Source organism: Oncorhynchus tshawytscha, linkage group LG19 (assembly GCF_018296145.1).
Source record: "Oncorhynchus tshawytscha isolate Ot180627B linkage group LG19, Otsh_v2.0, whole genome shotgun sequence".
Taxonomy (NCBI): Eukaryota; Metazoa; Chordata; class Actinopteri; order Salmoniformes; family Salmonidae; genus Oncorhynchus; species Oncorhynchus tshawytscha.
Window position 1 is genome coordinate 45,748,643 of NC_056447.1, and position 23,835 is coordinate 45,772,477.

Sequence of the window (23,835 nt, forward strand, 5' to 3'; positions counted from 1 at the left end):
TTCAGACAAGGATGTTTAATACAGGTATATATTACAATGTGCCATGTTATAAGTCAGATCTGTTGTAATAAAAAAATAAGCACTGGGGGAGAAAGTGATACTTTTACCTTTTATTGTAAATTCAACTTTTACCTTTTATTGTAAATTCAACATTATCCACATTTAGTAGCAATTAAAGACTTGTTAATTAAGCGTGTCAAGTTATCAGTTTCTCCTTTTTTGCTAAATGAACATTCAGTTCAGAAGTCAGGGAGTTAACTGCAGTTTTAGCCAGGAGGGTCGCAAGCTTGAGATGTTCACGTATGAGGCAAACTGTGGGGAGAGTACCAATATGAAGTGTAACAAGAACCTTGAGTGGTAGACATTGGCAAAGGTGACTAACCGCTTGTGCAAAAGATGTCATTATGATGTCATAAAAGTACGAGCAATTGAACACGACTGAGGGACTCTTTACAGTATGAGACAGTAACCGTGTTGTACAGTAGAGGATTCGCTTATCCTGTATTTGCCAATAAAGTCCTACTCTAAATATATTTTACAGTGATACTCCTCAAAAAATAATCGTTTCATCATTACAATTGGAATTGTTTTTCTTTAGGTCAAAGAAAAGGTTTGGGCTCACCACCATATTAATAAATATTGCACACATACATTGAGACGTATTATGCTCCACGTCATCCTCCACATCCTATTTTGCCAACAATAATATCATGATTATCATCTAGGTATTATACAGATTATGTTTTTAACAGTGTCTGTATAAAAGCATTCATAAAAGTAGACTTTTTCTGTGAGACCAAACCTTTTCTGCCCCCCATTAATCTAATTTGTACAAAGACGATACAACAATCCAGTCATGCAATGTTGGGGTTTTCCGTTTTGTTTGTTTTAAGCGTTCTGCATCTCCTTGCCGATCTTGTAGCTCAGGATCTTGTTCCAGTCAATCTTGGTGCGTGTCACGGGAAGCTGGCGGCGCAAGGCTTTGAAAGTGGTGTCCGACATGGTTTGGTAATTCTCGTTGATGGCAGTCTGACGGGGTAAGAGAAGAGAGGGAAATTCATCTGGGCTTTTGCGTGTCACAATAAGAACCACAATTGACAGGAATTGTCACTCTGTGATGGTTTCCAGAGACACTTGCTACTAGTTTGCCATCAACATTACACGTCACAAAATATGATGCTTCAGTATCTTGTGTTATAAATATAACAACTACTTTATTAGGCACACGTGTCCATATCAAAGCTTTCCCAATCTCACACACCTGGTAGTCATTCTCTGCAGCCTCAATGATCTTAATGAACTCCTTTGCAGTTGCAGTTTCGTTCTAGTGAAGAGGAACCAAGTGGAAATCAGGAAGTGAATCAAGAGGTTCAAATAGATTGTCAAACATACATACTAATGTGCATGTACATGTTTTGACGTGTGTTTTTCATCACGTATTCCATGTAGTGATGTACTCACAGAAATGGACATCGACTCCTGGACCTCTTTGTGGCTGACCAGCTGAACGTTGCCGTCTTCATAGTAATGAACCTACAACCAGACCGAGAGTGGTGTGTTATTAGTGTGCAATGGTCTGGAACTCAATTACCTTACACGAAAACCATGCGCCCACACACACACACACCTGGATTTTCATGATGCCGGCCACTTGAGTGGTGGAGGAGCCAATTGTGAATTTCCACTCTGACCTCCAACGTCCGTTCCTTTACAAAGAGAAGAAATTAAGTATTTAGTATGTCTACAAGCTCTCTAAGTGTGTGTTGAGTGTTCTCCCACTCCCCCTCTATCCACTACACAGTCTTTCCTAAGAGGTATCAGATCTTGTACAGAAGCTATAAGATCATTATACTCAGGGAGCCTTAGGCTTAGTAAAACTCACCGCAAAGAGGATTGGCACGGCACCATTTCAATTATATTAACCTGATCGGGGCTGGCTCAACAAGGTAACGGGATGCCAACAATCTCTAAACCAACAGGCACTGGTTAGCCAAGTAGCGAAAAAAGCAAGCTAAGATTGTGTTTGAACAGTGCTTAGTGTGTAAACCAGACAATAGAAGGTTTGCAGGCTAAACATTTTTAGATTCTGCCTGAAGGGAGTTTGAAGCCATTTACATGACTAGAAATCTAAAATACTTCATTCATCTCGCATCTTTAAATGATAAAGTCCATACATACCAGAAGTTTTTGGGTTGAAACTGATGGCACTCGATACACACGATGATGGTTTGATGTCCGTCTATGGTTTTGCCGTAAATCTAAGGGGAGATTTGACACTCAGTGTACTCAGTTAATTCACATTATATGATAAAATGACGAATTTAACAGCGAAGGATCAAGAAGATGGGTGTTATGCAGCCCAGACGTACGGTGCAGACTCCGCTGGGGTAGTGCTCCTTGACGTAGGCCCGGACAGCACCATCCACAGCACTCCTCCAGCCCTCCATGGCGCCATCCACATCGTGGGGCCGCGGGTCACTGGCCTCCTTCCTCAGGTGGTCAAACTTAAAGGAGATCTTGTTTTTAGGGTCAAGGACCCGCCCATTGCCCAGGTCTCCATGCTCTGTGATTAAGACCTGGAGAGAGATTGAGAGGGGAGATCCGTAGGAAGGTAAGAAGAGGGAGGTAAAAGGGGAGGAAGGGAAAGAGTTGTGCTCCTTTCTCTCGCTGCCTCTTTTTTCCTGATCTACAGTGCATTCGTAAATTATTCAGACCCCTCGACTTTTTCCACATTGTTACGTTACAGCCTTATTCTAAAATAGATTCAATCATTTTTTTCATCCCTCAATTTACACACAATACCACATTATGACAAAGCAGGTCTCAATAAAAATATACATACACACTACTGTTCAAATGTTTGGGGTCAATTAGAAATGTCCATGTTTTTGAAAGAAAAGCACATTTTTTTGTCCATTAATATCTCAAATTGATCAGAAATACAGTTTAGACATGGTTATAAATTACTATTGTAGCTGGAAACGGCAGATTTTGTATGGAATATCTACATAGGCGTACAAAGGCCCATTATCAGTAACCATCACTCCTGTGTTCCAATGACATGTTGTGTGAGCTAATCATTTTAAAAGGATAATTGATAATTAAACACTTTTTCAATTATGTTAGCACAGCTGAAAACTGTTGTCCTGATTAAAGAAGCAATAAAACTGGCATTCTTTAGACTAGTTGAGTATCAGCACTTGTGGGTTCGATTACAGGCTCAAAATTGTCAACTGGCAGCTTCATTAAATAGTACATGCAAAACACCAGGCTCAACGTCAACAGTGAAGAGACGACTCTGGGATGTTGGCCTTCTAGGCAGAGTTCCTCTGTCCAGTGTGTGTTCTTTTGCCCATCTTAATCTTTATTTTTATTGGCCAGTCTGAGATATGGATTTTTAATTGCAACTCTGCCTAGAAGGCCAGCATCCCAGAGTCACCACTTCACTGTTGACGTTGAGACTGGTGTTTTGCATGTACCATTTAAAGAAGCTGCCAGTTGAGGACTTGCGAGGCATCAGTTTCTCAAACTAGACACTAATCTACTTTTCCCTTTGCTCATTTGTGCACCGGGGCCTCCCACTCTTTCTATTCTGGTTCAAGCCAGTTTGCGCTGTTCTGTGAAGGGAGTAGTACACAGCGCTGTATGAGATCTTCAGTTTCTTGGTAATTTCTCACGTGGAATAGCCTTCATTTCTCAGAACAAGAATAGACTGATGAGTTTCAGAAGAAAGGTCTTTGTTTCTGGCCATTTTGAGCCTGTAATCAAACCCACAAGTGCTGATACTCAACTAGTCTAAAGAATGCCAGTTTTATTTCTTCTTTAAAATTAAGACAACAGTTTTCAGCTGTGTTAACATAATTGAAAAAAAAGGGGTTTCTAATTATCAATTAGCCTTTTAAAATGATCAACTTGGATTAGCTAACATGCCATTGGAACACAGGAGTGATGGCTACAACATGAACCATGTCTACACTGTATTTCTGATCAATTTAATGTTATTTAATGGAAAAAGGGATTCTTTCAAAAACAAGGACATTTCTACGTGACCCCAAACTTTTGAATGGTGGTCGTAAAATAAATCACACACACCTTCTATAAATACCTATGTATTTAGCTCGGGTGTATCCTGTTACCATTGATCATCCTTGAGATGTTTCTACCTATGGTAAATTCAATTAATTGGACATGATTTGGAAAGGCACACACCTATCTATATAAGGTCCCACAGTTGACAGTGCATGTCAGAGCAAAATCCAGGCTCATGAGGTCGAAGGAATTGTCCGTAGAGCTCCAAGATAGGATTGTGTCGAGGCACAGATCTGGGAAAGGGTACCAAAACATGTCTGCAGCATTGAAGGTCCCCAAGAACACAGTGGCATCCATCATTCTTAAACAGAAGAAGTTTGGAACCACCAATACTCTTCCTAGAGCTGGCTGCCAATCCAAACTGAGCAATCAGGGGAGAAGGGCCTTGGTCAGGGAGGTGACCAAGAACACAATGATCATTCTGGCAGAGCTCTGGTTCTCTGTGGAGATGGGAGAACCTTCCAGAAGGCCAACCATCTCTGCGGCACTCCACTAAATCAGGCCTTTATGGTAGAGTGGCCAAACAGAAGTCACTCCTCAGTAAAGGCACATGACAGCCCACTTGGAGTTTGCCAAAAGGCACCTAAAGGACTCTCAGACCATAAGAAACAAGATTCTCTGGTCTGAAGAAACCAAGATTGAACTCTTTGGACTGAATGCCAAGCGCTAGTTCAGGAGGAAACCTGGCACCATCTCTACGGTGAAGCATGGTGGTGGCAGCATTATGCTATGGGGATGTTTTTCAGCGGCAGGGACTGGGAGACTAGTCAGGATCGAGGGAAAGATGAACGGATCAAAGCACAGAGATCCTTGATGAAAACCTAGTCCAGAGTGCTCGGGACCTCAGACTGGGGCAAAGGTTCACCTTCAAAATAGGACAATGATCCTAAGCACTGTTGTGTCTGACTATCATTAAATGTGAAGACAGAATGACAAAATAACAATGTGTATTCATTATTACGCGATTAAATTAATCATGTAAACTTTAACTAGGAAGTCGGGGCACCATGGGAAAATGTTGAGTCTATTTCCCGAATCGACTCTCCACATATTTTCATATCTTATAGAGTACAGTCTTGTATCAATATATTATTACCTCATCAGTTGTCATTACTGAACGTCGCAAACCCTTGGATATCTGCATGAATCCTAGTGTCCATAATGAATCAGCGATACACAAATTGGCTTAGTAAATAAATAAAACAAATCACAGAAATAAAACAATATAGTTATTGGCTACTAACAATGTATTGATAAGGCCCTACTGCGCTAAACCGTAATGACGTCTTGGTAGACAATGGAAAGGGGGTGGGGACAGATAAAAAGCAGGAAAGGCTAAATGGATTCACTAAACAGAGTTGAGAATTATATTCATTGAAATGCTAATCCTTTGCACATGAACGGCCACTCATTTGAACGCAATTGCAATGTATATATTTATGCCCGTATGTCGTTGTCGTCTTCTCTGTTGGAATCGCCGGTCTGTCTGATGGAGAGTCAGTTCATCATAGAGTCTCTGGTTAACTTCCCCAGAAATCACATTGTCTTTCGTAGTTGTCGCTTTCTCAGCGGCTCTGGATAGTGTCTGTTGTAATGGATTCGTCAGGCGTACAGATGGTCGTTACATAGAATATATGCGTCCGCGGTTGTCTGTATTCTCGTACTAGACTTATGTAATTTCCAGCTGCAGACCAGTAATTCTACGTCTAGGATTTGCTCTTATTCTGTAGTGATTGATAGTCTGAGTTTAACCATTTCCAGCCGAGTAGCCAACGCTACACACTGTATGGTCTCCGTGGCCTAAAAAGTTGTAGTTCTTAACCATTTCAACATGTAGCCACAGCTCCATGCTTTCTGGTCTAATGTAAATTTCGTCAGAAGTGGGTTTTATGCACTTCTGGGAAAAGGGGCGTTCCATGACGCCGATGTAATGTCAATGCTCACGTGGGCGTGGCCACTGATTTGGTTAACTATATGAAAACCGAAATGAGAAAATATGGGTTAACATCACATGACATCTTTTCACAAATAGTTTGTTTAATCACATACCCCATAATTAGGTGTACACAACCAAAGACACAGTGATGAGTGTTTCCTGTCCTTCATGAGATCACCAACAAACACTCGTCATTCCTGTCCCTTAAATGTCCACGGACCACTCGCACATTCTTGAAAATATAAATGCTGTTTAATTATCCAAACTTTTGATGTCCAAGTGTTTCCGTGTCCCACAGTTTACATTCCAATCTCGAACACTACAGAGCATAGAGGCAGTATTTTACGACCGCCATAAAACAGCCGACTTTCCGCTCTCCCCCTCTACGGGAGAGAGCACGCTGTAGAGCGGATCCACAGTAACCTGATCCTTCAGATCTCCACAGGAGAGTTAAGACAGCACACAGCCAAGACAACATAGTAGTGGCTTTGGGACAAGTCTCTGAATGTCCTTTTTAAAAAATTTATTTCACCTTTATTTAACCAGGTAGGCAAGTTGAGAACAAGTTCTCATTTACAACTGCGACCTGCCAAGATAAAGCATAGCAGTGTGAACAGACAACAGAGTTACACATGGAGTAAACAATTAACAAGTCAATAACACAGTAGAATTCTTTTGTTTTTAAAGCATCTATATACACAGTGTGCAAAAGGCATGAGGAGGTAGGCGAATAATTACAATTTTGCAGATTAACACTGGAGTGATAAATGATCAGATGGTCATGTACAGGTAGAGATACTGGTGTGCAAAAGAGCAGAAAAGTAAATAAATAAACAGTATGGGGATGTAGTAGGTAAATTGGGTGGGCTATTTACCGATAGACTATGTACAGCTGCAGCGATCGGTTTAGGGATGATCAGTGAGATACACCTGCTGGAGCGCGTGCTACGGGTGGGTGTTGCCATCGTGACCAGTGAACTGAGATAAGGCGGAGCTTTACCAAGCATGGACTTGTAGATGACCTGGAGCCAGTGGGTCTGGCGACGAATATGTAGAGGGCCAGCCGACTAGAGCATACAGGTCGCAGTGGTGGGTGGTATAAGGTGCTTTAGTAACAAAATGGATGGCACTGTGATAAACTGCATCCAGTTTACTGAGTAGAGTATTGGAAGCTATTTTGTAGATGACATTGCCGAAGTCGAGGATCGGTAGGATAGTCAGTTTTACTAGGGTAAGTTTGGCGGCATGAGTGAAGGAGGCTTTGTTGCGGAATAGAAAGCAGACTCTAGATTTGATTTTAGATTGGAGATGTTTGATATGAGTCTGGAAGGAGAGTTTACGGTCTAGCCAGACACCTAGGTACTTATAGATGTCCACATATTCTAGGTCGGAACCATCCAGGGTGGTGATGCTAGTCGGGCGTAGGCAGCGAACGGTTGAAAAGCATGCATTTGGTTTTACTAGCGTTTAAGAGCAGTTGGAGGCCATGGAAGGAGTGTTGTATGGTATTGAAGCTCGTTTGGAGGTTAGATAGCAGTGTCCAAGGACGGGCCGGAAGTATACAGAATGGTGTCGTCTGCGTAGAGGTGGATCAGGGAATCGCCTGCAGCAAGAGCGACATCATTGATATATACAGAGAAAAGAGTCGGCCCGAGAATTGAACCCTGTGGCACCCCCATAGAGACTGCCAGAGGACCGGACAACATACCCTAAGATTTGACACACTGAACTCTGTCTGCAAAGTAGTTGGTGAACCAGGCAAGGCAGTCATTAGAAAAACCGAGGCTACTGAGTCTGCCGATAAGTATATGGTGATTGACAGAGTCGAAAGCCTTGGCCAGGCCGATGAAGATGGCTGCACAGTACTGTCTTTTATCGATGGCGGTTATGATATCATTTAGTACCTTGAGCGTGGCTGACGTGCACCCGTGACCGGCTCGGAAACCAGATTGCACAGCGGAGAAGGTACGGTGGGATTCGAGATGGTCAGTGACCTGTTTGTTGACTTGGCTTTTGAAGACCTTAGATAAGCAGGGCAGGATGGATATAAGTCTAACAGTTTGGGTCCAGGGTGTCTCCCCCTTTGAAGAGGGGGATGACTGCGGCAGCTTTCCAATCCTTGGGGATCTCAGACGATATGAAAGAGAGGTTGAACAGGCCAGCCAGAGCCCGATCGAACATCTCTGGAGAGACCTGAAAATAGCTGTGCAGCAACGCTCCCCATCCAACCTGACAGAGCTTGAGAGGATCTGCAGAGAAGAATGGGAGAAACTGCCGGTGTGCCAAGCTTGTAGCGTCATACCCAAGACTCAAAGCTGTAATCGCTGTGGCAAAGTACTGAGTAAAGGGTCTGAATACTTAGGTAAATATGATTTGTTTTATTTGTAAAAGTGAAATAAAAACTCATTAATTTTAGAATAAGGCTAACGTATCAAAATGTTGAAAAAGGGGTCTGAATACTATCTGAATGCACTGTATTCCTGATATGCATTCTAGTGTGTGCTAACCAGAACATCTATTGGTGTATCATTGTGTTACCTAGGCAACACCACAACCACACTGATCTGGAATAGTACCACCATAGTACTAGAAGAGGAATTATTGTTTGTGTATAAAAACATAATACAATCGACATGCAACAAGGCTAATATTCAGTCCATTGAATAAAACATGACCCCTAAGGTAAGTCTGAAGGCACTAGGCTTCATTCCTGTATGTAGTTATTCTCAGAATCCATGACTAGAGCTGTTAATCCCTATTGTGGTTTGTTTCTAATGATACCAGGTTTGGAGTCACTAGCATCTATAGGCTTTGACTGGATAAAGGCTGTGAATTGTGAAAGCTGATGAAAAACATGCATGTCTTGTTTCACTGTAGTCCTACCTGTTCGTCATATCTCTCGATTTTCACCGGGGTAAACTGGTCCACGTTGTACTGTGCAAAAGCACTAAAGAAACAGACAAACAGGTACAAGGTTTAATCAGTGCCAATAATGAATGACTTCCTGGAGAAACAAAGACCTCATCTTTCTAGTTGGTTAATAATGTACTCATTCTGTTGATAGTTTGACGTGAGCAGACCACGGGTCTATATTTCATCACTTACTGTGCTGCCCCTTCCCTAAGCAGATTGTCATTGTTGAGCAGCAATCGTACATCTGTGGGAAGTACAGAACCACACGTCAGAGTTCAGAAACCTACAGCACACAAACACACAGGAGGATTCACATCAAATCACATCCCTCTACATCATACATAAACATTCCAGTCACAGGGCTATCATGGGGACAAAACTCAGACAGAGAAGGGCAACCAGTGGAGCACAAACACCATTGTAAATACAATCTATTTTCCCTTTCATACATCAACTATTAGCACAACACTGTACATAGCCAATAATACCATTTGAATTTTTTATTTTTTTAAATGTTGAGTGAAATGTTTACTGTTCACTTTGACTGTTTATTTCACTTGCTTTGGCAATGTATACATGTTCCCATGACAATAAAGCCCCTGAGAGAGAACGAGTAATGTTTACTAATGTTTCCCTTTTGTTAATTGTATATTCCATTTGCTTTGGCACTGTAAACATACGTTTCCCATGCCAATAAGGCCCTTTATATTGAATAGAGAGACCAAAAGAGCGAGAGACTGACAGCCTGTCTTCTCAAGAGCCAGGTCTCGCTATGTCTCAGCCTCCAGTATTTATGCTGCAGTAGTTTGTGTCGGGGGGGCTAGGGTCAGTTTGTTATATCTGGAGTACTTCTCCTGTCTTACCCGGTGTCCCGTGTGAATTTAAGTATGCTCTCTAATTCTCTCTTTCTTTCTTTCTTTTTTAAATTTTTTTCCCTCTCTCGGAGGACCTGAGCCCTAGGACCATGCCTCAGGACTACCTGACATGATGACTCCTTGCTGTCCCCAGTCCACCAAGCCGTGCTGCTGCTCCAGTTTCAACTGTTCTGCCTTATTATTTATTGGACCATGCTGGTCATTTATGAACATTTGAACATCTTGGCCATGTTCTGTTATAATCTCCACCCGGCACAGCCAGAAGAGGACTGGCCACCCCACATAGCCTGGTTCCTCTCTAGGTTTCTTCCTAGGTTTTGGCCTTTCTAGGGAGTTTTTCCTAGCCACCGTGCTTCAACACCTGCATTGCTTACTGTTTGGGGTTTTAGGCTGGGTTTCTGTACAGCACTTTGAGATATCAGCTGATGTACGAAGGGCTATATAAATACATTTGATTTGATTTATGTGCACACTGCCCACAAAATGAGCTGCACTTCCTAACCTTCTGCCAAATGTATAACCAGAGAGACACATATTTCCCTCAGATTACACAGACGCACAAAGAATTTGAAAACAAATCCAATTTTGATAAACTCCCATATCTATTAGGTGAAATACCACAGTGTGCCATCACAGCAGCAAGACAAGTGCAACCAGTGAAGAATAAACACCATTGTAAATACAATCCATATTTTTGTGATTTATTTTCCCTTTTGTACATCGTTACAACACTGCACACACACAATATGACATTTGAAATGTCTTCATTGTTTTGATAATTCGTGAGTAATGTTTCCTGTTATGTTTTTTATTTCACTTTTGTTGATTATCCATTTCACTTGCTTTGGCAATGTAAACATGTTTCCCCATGCCAATAAAGCCCATTAAGAATCGGACCCTTTTTTTCAATTGTCGCCTGAAATGACATACCCAAATCTAACTGCCTGTAGCTCAGGACCTGTAACTATAAATGTAAATATTCTTGATACCATTTGAAAGGAAACACTTTGAAGTTTGTGGAAATGTGAATGTCGGAGAATAACACACACTAGATCTGGTAAAAGAAAATGTTTTTTTCTTTGCTATATATATTTTTCCACCATCATCTTTGAAATGCAAGAGAAAGGCCTTACACATTAAGATAGGAGCCTAGGTGTAACTTTGATTTTGTCCACAAGATGGCAGCATGTGTGCAAAGTTTCAGACTGATCCAGTAAGAATTACCTCACTACACAATATTTTGCATCAAGTCTGCCAGGAGTTTGCCCAAATGTGCTAAATAGTTCAATTTATACATTCAAGTACATAACTATAGAGTATATACAAAAATGCTACGGTAATAGCATTGCCGTGATGCATTTTGTTGTTGTGCACGATCCTCAAACAATAGCATGGTCTTTTTTTTCTGTCATAGCTACTGTAAGTTGGACACTACAGTTAAATTCTTGTTAATCTAAGCTTTCGGCCCATGTAAAGACATGTCTATGTCCTGAAAAGTTGGCTGTTGTATACGATGTTTCCTAGTCACATTATTGCATATTGAGCAAAAACTGTCCTGGTTTAGGGACACCGATCCCATAAAGGTTCAATTTAAATTGAGAGCCCTAGGATGAAGCTAAACCAGCCATGGCAAGTTCACACACTGTAAAGGGCTGTGAACTCAAAGAGATGAAAGGGGAAGTGTTGACACTGTGTGTGTTGGGCTGTGAAATGGAGGCAGTCCGAGGTGACAAAGCTAATCATGGACGTGGGCAGGAGTACACACTCACAACCAATGTGCTAAATATTTTCTGGTTTTGTTCCTCTCCGGTCGGCCCGTTTGTGATCATACGCACTGGGCTGAGACCTCAAAGCAGGGCTGCCCTACTGACCCAGAGAGTCAGGATGTTTCTCAAAATGCATATTACCATGCTCCAAGCATGCAAATTGTCCATATCAAAGTATACAAAGCACTTTGAATGCGTACTCCCGTTTGTACATATTGAAGCATACATCTGAAAGTATGCTAAGAAATATTACGCTAAATGTATTGAAATTTGAACTGAAGCGAAGTGAAAATACCCTCCGACTTCAGAATGAAATGTTGCCTATTCACATCTCATATGTTGCAAGACTACAATATTTTATCTTGGTAGGTTAATAAATATACGGTGTTAATTTTGTCATGTTTACCTGATCGCAAACCCATAAGTCAATGGGGCTTACTGGCTAGATACTACTGTTAGGTAGCCAGATCGCCACGAAGAATTGGTAACTACAAACGAAAAATGTACATCTACCTTACATAACATTAGTTTTAGGTCATTTTTGCCTGTATAAATCGCTGGCTAGCTAGAGTATTACGATACACATATATCTAACTAATAATTATGTAAAACGTTTGCATTGAGTATATCTGGTTTCGTCAATTGTTGCCATTGTCCTGGCTGGAAGAAGGATCAGTGAATGGGGAGGTGCAGCGTGAGGTACCACAGTAGGGGAAGGTGCAGCGTGAGGTACTACAGTAGGGGAAGGTGCAGCGTGAGGTACTACAGTAGGGAGAGGTGCAGCGTGAGGTACTACAGTAGGGAGAGGTGCAGCGTGAGGTACTACAGTAGGGGAGGTGCAGCGTGAGGTACTACAGTAGGGGAGGTGCAGCGTGAGGTACTACAGTAGGGAGAGGTGCAGCGTGAGGTACTACAGTAGGGAGAGGTGCAGCGTGAGGTACTACAGTAGGGGAGGTGCAGCGTGAGGTACTACAGTAGGGGAGGTGCAGCGTGAGGTACTACAGTAGGGGAGGTGCAGCGTGAGGTACTACAGTAGGGGGAGGTGCAGCGTGAGGTACTACAGTAGGGGAAGGTGCAGCGTGAGGTACTACAGTAGGGAGAGGTGCAGCGTGAGGTACTACAGTAGGGAGAGGTGCAGCGTGAGGTACTACAGTAGGGAGAGGTGCAGCGTGAGGTACTACAGTAGGGGAGGTGCAGCGTGAGGTACTACAGTGGGGGAGGTGCAGCGTGAGGTACTACAATAGGGGAGGTGCAGCGTGAGGTACTACAGTAGGGGGAGGTGCAGCGTGAGGTACTACAGTAGGGGAAGGTGCAGCGTGAGGTACTACAGTAGGGAAGGTGCAGCGTGAGGTACTACAGTAGGGGAAGGTGCAGCGTGAGGTACTACAGTAGGGGAAGGTGCAGCGTGAGGTACTACAGTAGGGGAGGTGCAGCGTGAGGTACTACAGTAGGGGAGGTGCAGCGTGAGGTACTACAGTAGGGGAAGGTGCAGCGTGAGGTACTACAGTAGGGGAAGGTGCAGCGTGAGGTACTACAGTAGGGGAGGTGCAGCGTGAGGTACTACAGTAGGGGAGGTGCAGCGTGAGGTACTACAGTAGGGGAGGTGCAGCGTGAGGTACTACAGTAGGGGAGGTGCAGCGTGAGGTACTACAGTAGGGGGAGGTGCAGCGTGAGGTACTACAGTAGGGGAAGTGCTTTCTCAAATGTAACGTTTTATGCGTTCCACACTCTCGTATTCACAAGAACGTACTCCAGAGAACGTCCTGGGAGAATGCACTCGGGGCATGAGTGTGGAGTACGGTAGTATGCATATTGAGAAACATCCTAAGTCTGGCCTTTGTGATGACTCTGTCATTCATTCATTATGTTAGGAGCATAGTGCATGGTCTGATGGGGATTATGGGCCAGCGACTCAGTCTCTCCCTCTCAGAAATACTCCGCAACAGGCTAGTAGAAAACTAGACAGTGCATGTGGGTGTGAGACAGAAATATTGAAATACAGAGAGAGAAGTCTGTTCTGCAGTGTGTGGTTTCGAGATGCGAAGGGTTATCGGTGTCAAGTGACACGCTCATCAGGATGCTGTGACTGGATACTCTTCCAGTTATAACTGTGGCGTTACAGCAGGTAAATTGGGAGTTGTGGCGCTCAGACCAGTATCCTGACTTTGGGCGATAGACACACACACACACACACACACACATATATAACACACACACATATATAACACACACACAAAGACAAACTCTCACCATTGAAAACTTCGTTGAACTCTCCCGGTGGGGCGTGGATGACAAAGTTTGCTGCTATGCGTACCTACAAAACAGCAAGACAGACACTTTAAAAGCTGACATCCGCATCACCGGCTTATTTGTTATTGTTGTTTATGAAACAGAGGAGCATCATGGTGAAAATAAATAAAGAGAGAAAAAGTGCCTAGTTAGAATCCGGCCCACTGCTATTTCAGCACACTCATCTATCAAATAAACATACTAAAATGTTATGCATACTCTGCTGTTCTATTGCATTTGCAATGACTTCCAAGGTAAATTAAATCAAATCTGTTTGTTGTTTAAAGTCATTTCTTTGTGATGTCACAACGATAGACATATCAGGTAGATGTGTTTATCCATTTATTGTAATTTGGCGTTGGTTTCAGTCAGAGGATCCCCTCTTATCATGACTACGTTAATCAGTTATTAAAAACCTTGTCAATAAGGGGAAGTGCGAAACACACAAGCAACCCCTCTAACCCCATCTAATAAGGACTGTATTTTCTGTTGCTAAGCCCAAAGCATGGACAAATAGTGGGTTTACAACCACAATTCTCACTTCTCAGCCATCATGCACCCAGAGTTGTCCTCTCTTCATAACATAACTGTCTGTCCCCTGCTGCACCACATTTCCTCTTTGGAGGTCACATGTGAAACTGACAGCGTGGGGCAGGCAGCCCCTCCCTACCCTGGTGGCTCATGACCATATAAGGGCATGAAAATGTGCTGAGGAGCCTAGTAGTGAAGTGCACCCCTCCCTCTCTCTGCTAGGGGTAGGGCTTGGCTAGTCTATCATCCCTGTTCCCCACCTCCCCTGGACTGACAGGCTGGGAAAGTGTGCCTCTCCCTGGGGCCCTTATTAGTGGTCTGCATGAGAGCTTTGGTTCCCAGTGCGGCTGCAGATTGATTCTCACTAATGAGTGATGATAGGGTGAAAGCATGAGAGGTGCTCTGGGATTCTTGTGTGTCTTCGTTGCTGCTGGCCTTGCTCTGGGGAAAAATAAAATAAAGTGTTCATTGCTAAAAATGGAGCCATTTGGATCAGGCCTCCCTTATTATGCTTCAGAGCAACGTAAACACACGCCCCGTAGTGGCGCTGCAGTGTTATCTGCTATGCTCAGTTTAAACTAGCTGAGGACCACTCGACTCCATACTCTTACATCGAGGCAGAGTTGATAACTGGCCGTACTGATAACTGGTCACGCGATTTGTGAGCAACAACATGGAGTCACCATCAGTCAATACTGGTCAAATGTTACATTCTGAAAATATTTACCTTTACCACCGCGGTTCTTCCGCAGGGTGCTGAAATTCATTATTTTAATGAAACTTAGAATACAACTGACTTTTTCCTAATTGGTGTTGCTCACCTGGAGACGTAACTTAGATGCCTTGATGTACTACGTAAACAGATTCAATTGGCACAAATTAGGAAATATTCAGTTGTATTCAAAAGTTTATTAAATAGTATGAATTTCAGCACCCTGCGAAAGAACCGTGGTTGTACAGGACAAACATAGGTAAATGTAAGCATTTTAACATTTAAAAATCTGTTCTTATGCCCCTGAACAAGGAAGTTAACCCACTGTTCCTAGGCCATCATTGTAAATAAGAATGTTCTTAACTGTCTTGGCTAGTCAAAAAGGATCTAAAAATAAATAAAATAATAAGTTGTTGTTAGTAATTCACGCGACCAATTATCAATACTCAACTCTACCTCGATGTAACAGAGTTGAGCGTTCCTCAGCTACATGTACACTCAACTCTGCTCTTATAGCCTAGCATTGTGAGATGCTGTGCCTTTTTATTTCACTGCTAATCTTAGTCAAGTTTATATTGTAAGAGAATTGAGTCTTTAAAAAAACGTTAGGCCTACCCTTATTCGACCCCATTATTGCGTTACCCTACCAATGCACTGTGTTAAAATTGATGTAGTGACACTAACACAAGACGTCTGTTGGCGTGAATAAAAAGGCATGATGCACTTAAATTAGGACTATTGGGGTGATTCTCAAGAAACCAATTTAAACCATGTCAGTAGTTAGTTACTAAACCATGGTCCATGATGCATCTGTTTCACCAGCTGACTTCCTGGTTAAAAAAGGGCTCAATAAATGACTATCAATTCAGTGTAATCACTGGCCCATAATAATATCATAATCACTTGGCCATCTTTATTCTTTAACAGAGTGTGTGTCATAACAGGAGACAATGCAGGTATTGTTCAGACAGAGCAAACAAACTGTACCTCCACATTAACCTCCACATTCAATCACAACTTTATTGAATTGAAAGTGATTTACTGAAGTGAAAAGTGGTAAGAGGCATGCTGTGATCATCACCAGGTTGCTTTGAGGGTCTTTTTGCACCCCACCATAGTGAAGATCAAGGAGTCAGACTAGGTGAGACTGAAGAGAGGAAGGCTAGAAGTTAGCCAGCTGACCTGACAGTGACAGATGTAGCCTGGGACAAGGGCACTGGTGTCACCTCAGTAGGGCTAGCCTGAGAAAGCCTCTGAAGGAAATTGACAGACTTGTGACACTCACTTTAAATCTGACAGCTAATGATAATACCAAGGGTAAGTGAAGTGGTCGTGTTTCATCGAGTGCTACTGTCTAACCTGCAGTAACATCAGTAGAAGCGAGAAGTGAGGAAAGGAACAACCATTACTTGGATACTTAGTATGTTTAGTAAAGGCCTACTGCCTCATGACAATCTGCAGCATGACAATCTAGTAGTCGACATTTAAACTGAAATCACTTGGCGTCAGAGACAAAAATAATTCATCACAACAGATTGTATTTAGACAAACACTGATGGTGGCAAACTTAAAAGATTTTTGCCACGTCCTTTATTAGAGATGCTGCTGTGTCTCTGACTAACTGGCTGTTTGGTGTGAGAGAGCTGGAGTGTCCACAGAATTAAATACTTGTGACGCTAGGTTTGGATCACACCCACACACAATGAGGTCATTTCAAAGGAACACTGATAACAGACCGGCTCCAAGGAGGATTTGTTTTTTTACACCAAACAAAGGACTTAAATCTTTTTCAAATTTGGCCATGGAATTAGTCACCCACCCTACTCGCTATAATCTTATAAAACACACTTTGGCCTAGACGATAGCCTAACACATTCACAAAGCCATGCATGCGTACACACACAGAGAGACCCCCTGCAGGAGCCTAGTGTTTGTAAAGCTCCTGGGCAGACAGTCACCAGATGCTCTCTCTGTGTTCTCTGTCCTCCAGTGATAATGTTTTGGAAACCGAAACACATCAACACTCTCAGGAGCATCTGTTAGTCCAAAACACACAGCTCTAGAACACCATCCCTAATCCCAGAATCACACTTCTTATCAGAACACTCCAGAACTCTAAACCATGAGGGAGGAGGAAGGGGTGTATCTGGCCTGCAGGCATCCTATAGATGTGTACTCCAGGGGGCTAAATCCTCCATCCTGGCACCTCTCCATCCATCCCCATATTTGTGATATATGAATTGGCACCTTGAGCACAGTACAACTAGAAAAACAGTACATGGGTAGCCAGCATAGGGTCTTCTGTTCTGTCAGAACCATTGAGGCGATGAGAAGAATAGCCACAAATAAAGAAGATAATCATCCCCATAATGTCCCTGGAAGTAACTGGACCAGAACCTCTAAAATAAAATGGGGCAAAGGACACAAACACACATCTACCATTGAGTTGTTTATAGTCACTCTTCCACAAATCTTCGTCTTTGAAGAACTTGAGACCAGTGACATTCTAGCCCTTGTTACGGTTAGTTTGACAAATGCAGATAGTGTTTCCCTTACCAATACTACTGCCCGACGCCTAAACAAATTCAGAATTAGGCTAGTTCATTCTTGTTTCAACTGAATGTTATTGCTGTTTTAGGGCCCTATAAAATGTTTTATTTTTGTCTGATTCCATTGTGTTTTTCTGTTTAATTAAAGGCCAAAGATTAAAAAATAAAAATCACACTTTTAATAGAAAAACAACAAAATGTCATGTTCTAAGTTCACAATAATGCTTAAACCACAACAGGAGACCACTTGAGATCTGGGAAAAATCTAAGACATTTTAAAATGAGTTTGTATTGTTTGGTTGGTGGTGTTTCTATAGCACTCATGTGATTGCAGAGTTTCCTAAATAAAAGACCACTGGATTGAGGCAAATGATATTCTGCCAGGTAGGTCTAGGCTTCATTATAGTTAATAACCTGTTTGGGATAGGGGCAGTATTTTCACGTCCGGATGAAAAGTGTGCCCAAAGTAAACTGCCTGCTAGGATATGCATATAATGGGTAGATTTGGATAGAAAACACTTTAAAGTTTCTAAAACTGTTAAAATAATGTCTGTGAGTATAACAGAACTTATTTGGCAGGCGAAACCCCGAGGACAAACCATCCAAGATTTTTTTTGTTTTTTTGAGTTCACTGTATTTTCAATTGGTTTTCTACGGGAGCCTAGATTTCTGTGGCACTTGGTTGCAGTTCCTAAGGCTTCCACTAAATGTCAACAGTCTTTAGAAATTGGTTGATGTTTCTCTTTAGAGAAATGAAGAAGTACGGCTATTCAGAACGAGGGTCCAGCCTAGTGTACTCGTTTGGGGTGCGTTACCTGAAACTCGCTCCACTTTCATTTTAGCCGCAATTGAACCCAGTGTATTCCGTCTTAAATTTGATTGATTATTTACGTTTTAAAATACCTAAAGATGGATTAGGAAAGTTGTTTGAAATGTTTGGACCAAGATTACAGGTAACTTATTAGATAAATGGTAGGCATGTTGGGCGAGTTGGAACCGGTGTTTTTCTGAATCAAACGTGCCAAATAAATGGACATTTTGGGGATATAACGATGGAATTAATCTAACAAAAAGGACCATTTGTGATGTTAATGGGACATATTGGAGTGCCAACAGAAGAAGATCTTCAAAGGTAAGGCATTAATTATATAGTTATTTCTGAGTTTTGTGTCACGCCTGGCAGGTTGAATTATGATTGTCATGTGTTTGTTTGATGGGGTGCTGTCCTCAGATAATAGCATGGTTTGCTTTCGCCGTAAAGCCTTTTTGAAATCTGACAGTGGCTGGATTAACAAGAAGTTAAGCTGTATTTTGGTGTATTGCACTTGTGATTGTATGAAAGTTAAATATTTCTAATAATTTATTTTGAATTTCGCGCTCTGCAATTTCAACGGATGTTGTCGAATCGACCCCTAGCCGTAAAAGGTTTAACATTTAAATTTGGAAGGTTTTTGGGAAGCCTTTCCATCTACCAGCAGAGAGTTATCATTAGCATTGTCGTTAACGGCTACACAAGACAGGGGCATTCCTGTGCTCTTTCAGAAAGTTGCAGCAAAATATCACTGGTTCATTTTGTTCATGTCTTATGATTAACTTGGGCAAATTAATGGATTTTCAAAAAGTTCAATATATTTAGTTGATTTCATACAAAGTTCACATTTTTGAATATTTGTTGAATTCGGTTTTAATGTCTGGATTCCGTGATTCCAACCGCGTTCTCCGCAATGCAGATGTTATAGGGCCCTACTGTTTGTACTGCAGGCCTGAATGTTGCTTTGGGCTGGGGGGGATAAAGCACCCTGCTGCCAAGATGAGAACACAGCAAATAGATTGTTAACACTTTGGGGTGGAATACAGAAGATCTGTTTATTCCAGAGTCATACTGTAGCAGGCCCAGGCTATAGTTGGAGCTGTTTGCACACTGAATAGCACCACCAGGGTTGTTTCTCCTGCACATCCAAATCTATCATAGCAGGGAAGACACGTACAGACAAGAGAAGTGTTCCTTAGACATTCTTCACAAACACACACAGGAGAAGCAGACCAATACTACAGAAATCATGATGTTTACTGTGAGGCTGTAAGTCCAGCCATGATAACCCATGGTTTGTTTATTAGAGTAGGCTACTTGACAACAATCTCCTGTAAAAAGTCTCAGATTACTTTGTCATTTAGCCTAACACCCAAACATTGTTCTCAGTTTCAAAGTAAGCCATGTTAAAATGGCTGAGGTTTAAAATAGTCACTAAAAGTCAGAGTAGAGCAGACACTTGCAGACAGTGATACAGTGGTCAAGTAGGTGTTTGAGGGCGACACCAGAGAGACAGCGCTGGGGCTGGGCAGTTATATCTGTAGTTTGCAAGCTCGATTGCTACTGGCTCCGAGACTGCACTTAACCTTCCCATATGAACCCATCTATAAGCAATCTTCGAGCCAACTCAATGAGCTAGGCGTACATAGGTCTACTACATTCAGTAGGCTACTCTGGAAAGCCTTCTATGCCATTAGGCTAGGCCACATTGTTACAATTGCTGGGCTCTGAAAGACAAACCACTGCATTGTCTCTAGCTAAGACTTTTCCATGGTACGCTCTGGCACTTTGAGCAAGTTCAACCCTCACTTGGGTATATCAACACAGACTGGCATTTTAAAAGATGACATGTACTCAACTTCACATCTGGCAGTGCTAAGAAACAGCGGTAGGATACGATACGTTCAGCAGCATCTCTTAAGTGGAGCGCAAACAGATTAATGCCAATCTCCTGATGCGCAGCCCTGCGTAACAAGGAGGCTGGCAGGCCTGCACCGTAAGGGCATGTGGTGTTGACTCTTCCTTCCTAAATCATTTAAAAATGTAGACTTTGTTTTTTCAAATGTTCACTAAAACCCAGAGGGGCAACTCTGTCTTCCCTAAATATCACAGTTAATGGTTAGGAAAGTAATCCACCCCAAGAGATAAAGATCAGTCCCTAGCAGCAAATATAAGGTCTCACAAATAACTTGTTGGTCCATTTGGTTATTTAAAAAAGGGACTCGTTTATCATCTACACCCATGGCAGCTGTTTCCTGACAGCTAGCTGGCTGCATCACATTAATGCATCATTAGCTCCACAGACACAGTACCTTTAGAAAGTATTCACACACCTTCACTATTTACACATTTTGTTGCATTACAGCCTGAATTTAAATGGATTCATTTACATTTTTCACTGGTCTATACACAATACCACATAATGTCAAAGTAGAACTAGATTTTTTTTAAAGTTGTTTAAAAAAAAAAAATTTAAGACTGAATTGTCTTGAGACAATAAGTATTCATCCCCTTTTATGGCAAGCCTAAAAAAAATTAAAAAGTGCTTTACAAATCACATACGTTGCATGGACCCTGTGTGCAATAGTGTTTAACATGAATGACTACCTCATCTCTGTACTCCAAACACCCAATTATCTGTAAGGTCCCTCAGTAGAGCAGCAAAATTAAAACACAGATTCAACCACAAATACCAGGGAGGTTTTACAATGCCTCCCAAAGAAGGACACCTATTGGTAGAGAGGTAAAAAGTAATGGAGATATTGAATATCCATTTGAGCATGCTGAAGTTATTAATTACAGTTTGGATGGTGTATCAATACACCCAGTCATTACAAAGATGCAGGCGTCCTTCCTAACTCAGTTGCCGGAAGAGTATGAAAACCGCTCAGGGATTTCACCATGAGGCAAGGGTGACTTTAAAACAGTTACAGAGTTCAATGGCTGTGATAGGAGAAAACTGAGGATGGATCTACAACATTGTAATTACTCCACAATACTAACATAATTGACAGAATGCCTGTACAGAATACAAATATTCCAAAACATGCATCATGTTAGGAACAAGGCTCTAAATACTGCAAAAAAAAGTGGTATTCTTGTTCTAAATACAAAGTGTTATGTTTGGGGAAAATCCGATACACCACTAAGTATCACTCGCCATATCTTCAAGCATAGTGGTGGCATCCTGTTATAGGTATGCTTATAAATCATTAAGGACTGGGGAGTTTTCAGGATTTAAAAAAACAAACAGAATTGAGCTAAAGGTATCTTAGAGGAAACCCTGGTTCAGTCTTTCCACCAGACACTGAGATTAATTCACCTTTCAGCAGGAAAATAACCTAAGGCCACATTCTTTAAGTAACCTTTATTTTAATAGGCAAGTCAGTTAAGAACAAATTCTTATTTACAATGAAGGCCTACCGGGGAACACTGCCTTGTAGAGTAACAGATTTTTACCTTGTCAGCTCGGGGATTCGATCCAGCAACCTTTCGGTTAATGGCCCAACGCTCTAACCACTAGGCTACTTGCCGCCCTACACTGGAAGTCTACACTGGAGTCGCTTATCAAGACAGTGAATGTTTCTGAGTGGCCGAGTTACAGTTTTGACATAAACCTACTTGAAAATATATGGCAAGACCTGAAAAGCAATCAAGCAATGATCAACAACCAATTTGACAGTGTTTAAAGAAAGACTCACAGCTGTAATCGCTGCAAAAGGTCCTTCTACAAAAATTGACTCAGGGGTGTGAATACATAAATTAGATATTTATGTTTTTTTGAAATGTATGGAAAATTAACTACATGTCTCAACTTTGTCATTATGGGGTATTGTGTGTAGAAGGGTGAAAGAACATCTATTTAACCCATTTTGAATTCAGGCTGTAACAACAAAATGTGGAATATGTCAAGCGGTATGAATACTTTCTGAAGGCACGGTCTTTAGATAAATTCAATTGAGACACTAGAACAGCTGTAGGCTGCTGAAAGAGTTTCCCTAGCATGAGAAGACTTGAATGCAAAATACATGGCCTAAATAGCATTACTTGTGTTGTATTCGTACTACCTGACAACAGTGATGCACTGTAGCTAACGTTAGCTAGCTAAAATATGTGTGGGGATATCATGAGTGAAGCCAGCTAGACTTGAAGTTGTGGTTTACTGGGCCGGGTGGGGGTGGGGGAATGTTATGTTACATCTCGGCGACATATGGTGGCTCAGTCCTTACACTCAACCCACAATAGTTAACGTGCTAGCATGATTAGCGAATGTCGGTGACTGATGGGGAAGAGGGAGCCACACCCATTGGACGATGCCCTGTCAAAATCCTAATAAACTTCTGACGTTAAGATGTTGTGGACAAACTAGTTGAAGATGAATAATGTTGAACATTGATCTGAAGTCATTTCTTGTGCAGTGGTTAATTTACTGCTATTCCTTTTAAGGAAATGAGAATGTACAGCCAACCCGCGATACTGTTGTCTTCTCAGTTTAGCTAGCTTTCTAGTGACAATGATATCATGCTAGCCAGCTTGGCTTAGCAATATTTAAATCCGAGATTCAACACTAGTCATATCCGTCACAGACAAACAGCAGTAAATTGCACATGATCAGTATATTGTGCAACAAATACAGAACACGAACAGGGCGTGTAGAGCTCGAGGTGGTGACTTGCTTAAACGTTATCTGCTCATTCGTGAGAAGTTGAGACATGATCACACAAAGCGATAAAGAAACACAAATTACAGCACGGCGTTGGTTACAGGATTCACGATTAGGGGGGGGGGTGAGATGTTAGCGTTAGTTTATTTGTTATACACTGCATGGTTCCTATTTCAGAGATAGGACCGTACAAGGAGTCTCCATTTGAGATTCGCAAAGGAGCGGAAGTTGGGCAGAGGCTGTCGAGCTAAAAATATAGACTAGCAGAGTGAGAAATCGCGGTCTGTTTATGCACAGTAGATTAATATTTTTAATAAACGCACACATACCTACACGATATCATATGTCATCCAATCAAGAGATGCTAAAAATGACATCTTACCTTCTCCTCATCAGATAACTGCTCTTCATGATCCGCCATCTTTTCTTCCGGCACCACCAGCTTGTAGAAGCCACATCTGACGTCATCAAATGGGAGGATTCGGCAACAAATGCCCCATTCATATCCTAGTCAGAACTAGGAAACTCGGACATTTCCGACTGATCGATTTTTGAACGCGGCACGGGTATATCTACAACCAGTTTGCAATTCGGAAATATCAGAGTTTCTTAATTCCGACTAGTAAATGAACGCGACAATATTAGTTGCTTTTGATTGGTGTGCAGGCCAATTAAAAACTGTATGTTGCTTCACCAATCAG

The 23,835-nt window shown here is 41.9% G+C and overlaps 1 protein-coding gene across 1 annotated transcript; it reads right to left on the reverse strand.

The window, feature by feature from the left end:
* LOC112218850 (F-actin-capping protein subunit alpha-2) lies at positions 1 to 23,619 on the reverse strand. The gene is made up of 10 exons (XM_024380067.1): positions 23,517 to 23,619; positions 13,830 to 13,893; positions 9,131 to 9,182; positions 8,909 to 8,972; positions 2,370 to 2,576; positions 2,179 to 2,258; positions 1,628 to 1,706; positions 1,462 to 1,533; positions 1,262 to 1,324; positions 1 to 1,029 (listed from the first exon to the last, which is right to left on the reverse strand). The coding sequence occupies exons 1-10, from the start codon at positions 23,553 to 23,555 to the stop codon at positions 889 to 891; spliced, it is 861 nt and encodes a 286-aa protein (XP_024235835.1). The 5' UTR covers positions 23,556 to 23,619; the 3' UTR covers positions 1 to 888.
* Positions 23,620 to 23,835: the final 216 nt, after the last annotated feature.

Excerpts from the sequence above, each read along its gene's own strand:
- LOC112218850 (XM_024380067.1), bottom strand. The coding sequence starts at position 23,555 with ATGGCGGATCATGAAGAGCAGTTATCTGATGAGGAGAAG. Across the intron at positions 9,183-13,829 it reads GTTCAACGAAGTTTTCAATG|ATGTACGATTGCTGCTCAAC; the intron begins GTGAGAGTTTGT and ends TACTTCCCACAG. Across the intron at positions 2,259-2,369 it reads ACCCCAGCGGAGTCTGCACC|ATTTACGGCAAAACCATAGA; the intron begins GTACGTCTGGGC and ends ATCTCCCCTTAG.